The sequence below is a fragment of the Amphibalanus amphitrite genome, unplaced genomic scaffold (assembly GCF_019059575.1).
Source record: "Amphibalanus amphitrite isolate SeventyFive unplaced genomic scaffold, NRLGWU_Aamphi_draft 001262F_arrow, whole genome shotgun sequence".
Lineage (NCBI taxonomy): Eukaryota > Metazoa > Arthropoda > Thecostraca > Balanomorpha > Balanidae > Amphibalanus > Amphibalanus amphitrite.
In genome coordinates this window covers 85,943-93,915 of record NW_024882755.1, presented here as the reverse complement: position 1 = coordinate 93,915, position 7,973 = coordinate 85,943, and the positions used below count along the sequence as shown (strand labels likewise).

General features: G+C 50.8%; 1 protein-coding gene across 2 annotated transcripts; it reads left to right on the top strand.

Annotated features, from left to right (window-relative positions):
• The first annotated feature begins 638 nt into the window (after positions 1–638).
• On the top strand, positions 639–7,500 carry LOC122371605. 2 transcript variants are annotated; one of them, XM_043348030.1, is made up of 5 exons: positions 639–2,738; positions 3,804–4,417; positions 4,454–4,550; positions 6,603–6,906; positions 7,091–7,500. In XM_043348030.1, the coding sequence occupies exons 1-4, from the start codon at positions 647–649 to the stop codon at positions 6,899–6,901; spliced, it is 3,102 nt and encodes a 1,033-aa protein (XP_043203965.1). In that variant the 5' UTR covers positions 639–646; the 3' UTR covers positions 6,902–6,906; positions 7,091–7,500. The 2 variants fall into 2 exon arrangements, with proteins under 2 accessions (XP_043203965.1, XP_043203964.1); XM_043348029.1 differs by having other exon boundaries at positions 3,804–4,550.
• The last annotated feature ends 473 nt before the right edge of the window (positions 7,501–7,973 follow it).

Below are 7,973 nucleotides of genomic sequence, written 5' to 3'. Positions count from 1 at the left end.
GACGGACTGCCGTTGGACGTTACGGCACCAGCTTAAAATACATCTCATTGGAGGTCAGTGTAACAATTGGCTGAAGAGGCAAATTGTGTCATTATACTGCCGCGTCCCGTAAGGGGGGCCGAAACGGCCCCGCTATCTCCATAAGCATTGCAGATATCGCCACCAAACATCAAGGACCCCTTTGTGAATCGGACATCATTTTCACACATTGTGGCCAAATTGTCCATGTAGATAGTCCAATATGTTTGCCACAGTATACTGTAGGGCCCAAATGCACTCCAAATTGTTATATCTAAGTTCGTTAAAAAATGATCTAATTCCTATAAATGTACCGTTATTAAATCCTGATTCAGCCCAACATCCCAATGCAGGGTCAACACAACGGCATGCTAATTTATATCGAACTAAATACATCTACCTTAGTGCTACTCCTGATTTCGCTGCCCTGCAGCGCGCCAGTCGCTGCCACTGGACGGCCACGGGCACAGAGCGTTCCGTCTTATCTGTGTTCCTGTCGGGGCTGGTATATATGTATCTACAGCGGCGTCGGCCGACCTCAGTCAGTCCGGGGGAGCCGGAGCAGCCACTAGCAGCCATGTCACGACCACAGACATATTGTGTGCGAAGAGCCGAGTGGATAAGGAATATGTATAGAGGTATTAACTGGCAAGTGAGAACGATTGTGGAGAAGTACGGATCGTGTGCACATTTGATACCGGACACTCTGCTACTGGCACACGACCTTGTGGGCAACCACTCTGCTGGGGATCAGGCCTTCTGTACCGAGGCTGAGGTAAGACTCGCTGTCGACAGACTGGTAGATGAACCGCTCATGGCAGCCCTGCAGGATCTCAATGACGCCGCCGCCGCCCGGTGTCGGCACTGCCAGCCCGACCAGCCCCTCAGGGTAACCTCCATCAATGGATCGGGCAGCAGTGCCGAGGGTCTGTCGGACGGAGCAGTCGGCCGTCGAGGGACGTCAGATTTTGATCTGATGTTTGAGTTCGACGGTCCCTTCCGCTGGGCGGCGCTCGGAAATAGAGAGGAGCCGTCCGTTATTAGTCCACAGTCTGCACCACAGCTTTGGGCACGGCCGACCAAAAACCCAGGTTTCGTGACGCTGCACTGGGTCAAGACGACAAAGTGCTGCCACGAGAAGGCACTGGAGGCACTGCCGGCACACACCATGCGCAATATCATGCAGGAACATTGCCGGGTTATTAGAGGAGGAGAAATCAGCACCGCCGGACCGGCGGTCAATGTCAGGTCATCACATGACATTTCAGACGGCGGTGTTGACTTCGTGCCATGTATCCTTGTGCGCGGGTGGTGGCCGGCAGAAGACCAGCTCGACGGCTGTCACCTGGAGCACGATTTTCCACCAGCGGCCGTGAGAGATGATATCCGTTATTTCGGTGTGCATCTCGTGCCGACCGGCCGGCCTGGCAGTGACACCGAGTATATCGAGTTTCGGATTTCCTACTCACGGGCGGAGCTGGTCACCGTTCGCCACCTCGCTTCAGTTATACGAGCGGCTATCAAGGCTGTAAAAGCCATCAAAGGCATTCTGAAAAAGAACGAGGTGATGAGTGATGAGGTAAAATTAAAATCGTACTTTATAAAGACGGCGGGTCTCTGGGTGGCCCAAACCACGCCCCCTCGAATGTGGAAAGGCATCGCTGATGGTGTCTACAAAATACTTGACTGGCTGGAGGGAAGTTTTACCACTGGAAGACTACCTTGCTTTTTCGATCACAACATTGATGTGGCGGCTGAACTCAGCACAAAGGAGCGACAGGATATCATCGACACCATACGTCTGATGAGGGAGCATGCCACGCTCCTTCTGATGGCAGTCTGTGAGGATAAGTTTGACGTGGATCTGCTGCTGGAGGGCGGGACGGAGCCGCTCTCAGAACGTCAGCTGCGGCTCCGTCTCGGACGGACGCTCGTCCGGCAAGCTGTGGTTGGTGGCGTCCGTGACCGCCCCACGGCTCCGTGGTGGGAGAGCTGGTGGAAGGAGAACATCCCTCCGCTGGTCCGCACGGCACCACTACTACTACAGTGGTGGCTTTACAGCAAATCAGGATCATACCGCCAGCAGTGTCACCTGTTCATAGCGTGGACTGTGGTCGACCCGGCGGACCTGGTGGGCGGGACGGTGAAGACGTCACCAGTCAGCGACATCGTCACGCTGGACGTAACGCCCCTGATACAACTCCTCACCAGGTCTGACCTGGAGCTCCTGCTGGGTGACCCGGACAGGGTGGCCTCCTGGTGTAGTCAGCAGCTGCGGCGGCCGCTGGAGGAGCGGCCAGCCGGACTGACCGCCGAGCTGGACACGCCGCGGGGCCGTGCCGAGCTGCTGCTGCGGCCTGAGCTGCTGCTCCAGGCCCTCCGCGTGAACGCACCGCGTAAGATGGACTGGTGGCGGGATATAGACCAGAGAGAGAAGAACAAGTGGATGAGTAACTACCTAACAATGGATACCTACCAGGAGACTCGGGAGTGGTTGGAACAGTTCTTCAACACCAACCTTCATTGGCAGCTCCATGAGAAACTCCCAGAGATGGACGCCGCGTCTGTGGCCACCACGGCCGGCCTCTGGCGCCGCCGGTGGCAGCAGCTGCTGTCCGGTGACCGGCTTCGTACGGCCTATGACGCCGTCACCGGCTGGTGGCCGGACCGATGGGAGATGACACCGTACTACCTGGCGGTGGACGAAACCGATTCACATGGTAAGACATAACAGCGCCGATCAATGTTGCTCAAAGAGTTCCATTTATATTTCATATTACCAGTGTATTTTGAGACGTGGCGGTAAAACACTAGAATGACTGAATAAAGCTCAATGATTTGAAGGAAATTAGAATATTAGTTACGAGGCGGAATATTACCACCAAAAACGCTTAATATCTCCTACATGTTAACTCATTCGCATTAACAATGCATGACGTTAGACGTTATTTTCGAACGATCAGGCTTTCTGTTAACTTATTAGAAAGCCTACGCGAAATAAATTTTGTTTTCTAATACAAGAAGGGCTATGCCCTGTGATAGAGCATTATGACAAAACATCTACTAACAAAATCATATGTTTGTGATCTACTTGTGTTTCGCCGCGATCCTACTGACTGACCTCCCACCTGACCCTACTGACTGACCTCCCACCTGACCCCACTGACTGACCTCCCACATGACCAAACTGACTGACCTCCCACCTGACCCCACTGACTGACCTCCCACCTGACCCCACTGACTGACCTCCCACCTGACCCCACTGACTGACCTCCCACCTGACCCCACTGACTGACCTCCCACCTGACCCCACTGACTGACCTCCCACCTGACCCCACTGACTGACCTCCCACCTGACCCCACTGACTGACCTCCTACCTGACCCCACTGACTGACCTCCCACCTGACCCCACTGACTGACCCCGTCCCCACCCACACCTGACCCCACTGACCGTGACCACTTACACGATAATTATCCTCCTGACCTTCCTATGTCGCTGTTTACTGATAAATCACATGGGACCAACCAGAGGCCTCTTGCACCAAACTACCTAGCTAGGTAAAATAAAAAACCGGTTTCAGAATAAGCTAATCTAACGGTGGTAAATTTGTTTGCAATAGCCCAATGCGTAATCCTACTTGTGCTTGCAAAATTTTGCATGCAAATTGTTACATTTGAGACTTGGACTGGGTATGCGATGCAAAATAATCCAAGCATTGGTGTAAGAGGATTTTGGTGCAAGAGGCCTCAGCTCTTTAATTCCATCTGACTTTCTGTGTTCCAGACTCAGAGCAGGATGACGACGGAGAGGCCGGTGGCGAGGAGCGGCGCGGCCCAGACGAGAAGCAGACAGTGAAGGGTCTGCCTCGCCCTCAGCGAGAGAAATGGCAGCAGCTGGAGCGACAGCACCAGCAGCTGTGGCAGGAGCTGGACCGGCGCGGCTACGAGAAGAAGAAGAGTCTGAACCAGCAGCATGATGAGGAGTGCCGGAGTCTGGAGCGACATCATGACAAAAAGTGGCGGAGCATGGAAAAGCGGCATCATGACGAGCTGAAGAGGCTCCATCAACGACACGAGAGTGGTACCAGGTGCGTGGAGCTTCAGAACCCGGGGCACGCGCAGCAAGAGAGACGTCAGAGGCATTTGGATCTTCTGAATCGCAGAAAGCGAAGGCAGTCGGAAGAGCTGGAGAGACAGCACCAAATAGAGTGGGGAGACCTGGCGCAGAAGGTCCAGAGGCAGTGGAACAAGATGAAACGGAGACACCAAAGCGAGTCACAAGAGCTGAAGGAGAGGTACCCGAACATCTGGACAGGGGAGGAGTTGGATCGGCTGATGGAGGAGTGCAGCAGGAGGCGTCAGCAGCTGGGGGAGCAGTTGGGGAAGGAACTGGAGAAGGAACTGGAGAAGGAACTGGAGAAGGAGCTGGAGAAGGAACTGGAGAAGGAGCTGGAGTTTAAGGAGGAACCCAGGAAGAGACAGGAGAAGGACCTGGAACTGGAAGAGGAGGAGGAAGAGTCATTGGTGCGAGGTAAGATTTAAGGTTCAGGGGTAAACAAAATTGTGTTGTATTTTTTATAATAGAAGAGGGACCGGATAAAACTCGAAAACTAACATAAACACTAGCAAAAGGATAAGTTAGTCAAAAAAGTTGATAAGAACGCTCGTCCAACAACGTGTTCACGTTATAAGCATTGATATTCGACTCATTTCTCGATGGCGGCAATGTCAATCTTCCTATATCTTGTTCGTTAAAAAGATATGTTTACGGAGCGAGCGAAGCGAGCGTAGTCTTTCCTTAGATTAACGGAAATTTCTGAGTATGAGCGGCCGGCCGGCCGGCCGTGGTCACGCTTTTGCGAGGCTTATATCTCAGCAACCACTTGACCGATTTACATGCGGTAATTTTTGTAGGGTAGCTTCATTCCTTCTACCAAGTATTGGACTATTCCTGATGCATGTGGGTGACCCCTTATGCACGTGCCACGTGCAAAACGAAGAGGTGTCCGTTTTGTAATTGTTGCAATATCTCGGTAACTACTTCGCCGATTGCGCTGAAAGTTGGCATGTAGGTAGGCACCCACTAGGCACTGCATATCCATGTGCCACAGTTGGGGTGCTGCTGCACGTGCGCACGTGCAGGGGTCGTTTCCAGATCTCGAGAATGGCTCGACCGATTGCGCTCAAATTTGGTACACAGTTAGGGACCAGTTAGTAGGGTGCCGTGCACAAGTCAGTTGGGACCCATTTTGCACGTGCGCACGTGCAGGGTGCCGCTTCCAGATCTCGAGAACGGCTGGGCCGATTGTGCCCAAATTTGGCACCTCGCTAGAGACCGGTTAGTAGGGTGCCGTGCACAAGTCAGTTGGAGGTACCCCCTCGCAATTTCGCACGTGCAAGGCCCACCCTCTCGCTCGCTCCGTTAATCGCCCCAAAAGGCGTTATACAGGGTGATCGAAAAAAAGTGTCACCCCTAACTTAAAGTCTACATAACTCGCGACCGGTAGGTCGGATGACTTCCGCCAGGCAGCATCGGAAAGAGCAGGCAATTTCTTTTCAATTGAATGTATTCATGATTGTTTTCTATTCCAAATCATGTCCCCATGGGCTCAAAAACCAGTCAATGTGCGGCTTTCACGCGAAACGAAATTCACCGAACGGGATCGGACACCGCTGAACGAGAACAATGAGTATCGTAACTCAACATGACACACACCTTACACATTACACATGGAGTGTAGGTTGTTCACTGCAGACTGTTTCTCGGCTGACCTTAGACTCGTCTTCACTCGAAGTCGACTCGGTGCTCGAACCGACCGCCACCGCAGGCGATGCACGCCTCCAGGCCTTTTGAGAAGGCCTCGATTGCCTTTATCACCTGACGCTGGGAGATCTTAGCCCAACACACCTGCAGCCGCTCTCTCAGGTGGTCTAGATCACGGATCTTCACGCCGCGGTGATCTACACGAGCCTCTGCAGTTCTCCCCATACGAAAAAGTCCATCGGGTTTAGGTCAGGACTTTTTGGAGGCCACGCTTTTGAACACGCCAAATTGCGTCCTTAACATACTTTCTGAATAGCTACATCTTCGTTTGCGGCATAAACCATGCATATTTACATCCATTCGAAAGGAAATTGTATGCTCTTTCCAATGCTGCCTGGCGCAAAGTCGTACGACCAACCAATCGCGAGTTATATGGCTTTTAAATTAGGGGTGACACTTTTTTTCGATCACCCTGTACTGGTAACAGTAAAAGTACAACGTACATAAATGAGGAAATCATAAAGCGTCATCCTATAGTCAAGTTATCATTTAAACGTACATCGATAGGATGTATACCGTGTTACATACCGCGTTCCATGGTAATCTTAACTCAGTAAAACATGTTACTTTTAAACATATCATCTGAATTGATAGATCATTCCGACATGTCCTAGCCGAAGCGGTAGAGATCCTATCGTAGCTGACAAATTGACGGGGGTTTCAATTATTTCTGCATCTAAAAGCAAAATACGCATCTATGCACCAATCCTATACAATCAGGGTCGATGTATACAGTACACCATGCCCTTCTGATTCCAGACCTCAAGAACCATGAGAGGCAACAGATGCAGCAACAACATGACCAACGACAACAGCAGCAGCAACAACAACATCAAGAAGAAGAACACCATCAGAGGCGGCAGCCGAGCCGGAACGTTGAACACCTCAGGAACCTAATAGAGGTCACCCGAAGACACCGCCAGCAGCGTATCCAGCTCCAGGAGCGGCACAACCAGGAGCTGGAGGAGCAGAGGAGACGTCACCGGCAGGAGAGGAAGGATCTGGAGCGGCGCCTCGGCTGTCGGCGGGACAGCCAGGAGCGGCGCCACGGAAAGTGACCGACGTGAGTTGATTTTGGTGAAAAGTACATATTCCACATTTATCTCACATAATAAGAATAAAATTCACGTTGAACGGAGTCTTGGAAGAGATGAAAAAACACTAGGGATAGGTACAATTATGGATGCTCCTCAGGCCTCCTGAGGCAAATATTTGCCATATTCAATCCTACTCTGTTTGTGTTTCAGGATATCAGCGGAGTCGCGGACCACCCCAAGGAGGCGCCACTACGGAGAACAAGACGAGGGTCAGAAATGTGTGGTGCCAGAGAAGTTCAAAATGTGTCGAATGTGTAGATATTGTAAATAGAAAATACATTGAACAATATTGTATATCATCACCGTTCCATTGAAGACAGGAAATTACAAATATGTACATAGGTGAGTGCATGGTATCATTATGTACAAAATGGCGATGTTTACGATGTTCATAACGTGTAGGCAAATAATTGCACATTGGATGTGTTACAGGGTGACGTTTGTTGTTATACAAGTACAAATTGTTGTTCGATGATGTCATTTATTGAAATGGGCTCAGTGAACACTCACTGTTGCTTATGATACTCACTGATGTCAGTAAACACTCACTTTTTATGATACATGTCTTGTGTAATGTGTATTCTTGTAAAAACTATATGTAGACATTAGGAGGTGTACCGATCGGTACATACATACCAATCTGTACCGAATCAGTACATGGTAACCGTTGGATGTGGTGGCCACTGGATGTAGTATTAATATAATATTAGCCATCCACGACCCAGCTAACTGCGAAGGAAGACCGGGCCGGCCGGGCTCCAATGATAGCGCTGGTCTGCACCGCCACGTCAATCACAGGAATGGTGACGACAACTGCGGCCGACTGGCCAGGAAGGTTCGATGCGAAACTAGTTTTTTGTAAGAGAGCAAAACACTTCTTTATTCCTCAGTTATCCCCATACTGCATAATAAGTAATAATACATCGCGATCGTTTGACCGTACTTGGTCTTGCTATTCTAAACTTTGGCGAATACCTGGCGTTTGTGTTTGATCCTCTCCAAATTGGAGGATTGTTGACTGTTTGTGCTCTAA

Bases quoted from the DNA above. Each gene is read 5' to 3' on its own strand.
- LOC122371605 (XM_043348029.1), top strand. From the start codon at position 647: ATGTATAGAGGTATTAACTGGCAAGTGAGAACGATTGTGGAGAAGTAC. The intron at 2,739-3,803 runs GTAAGACATAAC...TCTGTGTTCCAG, and splicing joins GGACGAAACCGATTCACATG to ACTCAGAGCAGGATGACGAC. The intron at 4,551-6,602 runs GTAAGATTTAAG...TTCTGATTCCAG, and splicing joins GGAAGAGTCATTGGTGCGAG to ACCTCAAGAACCATGAGAGG.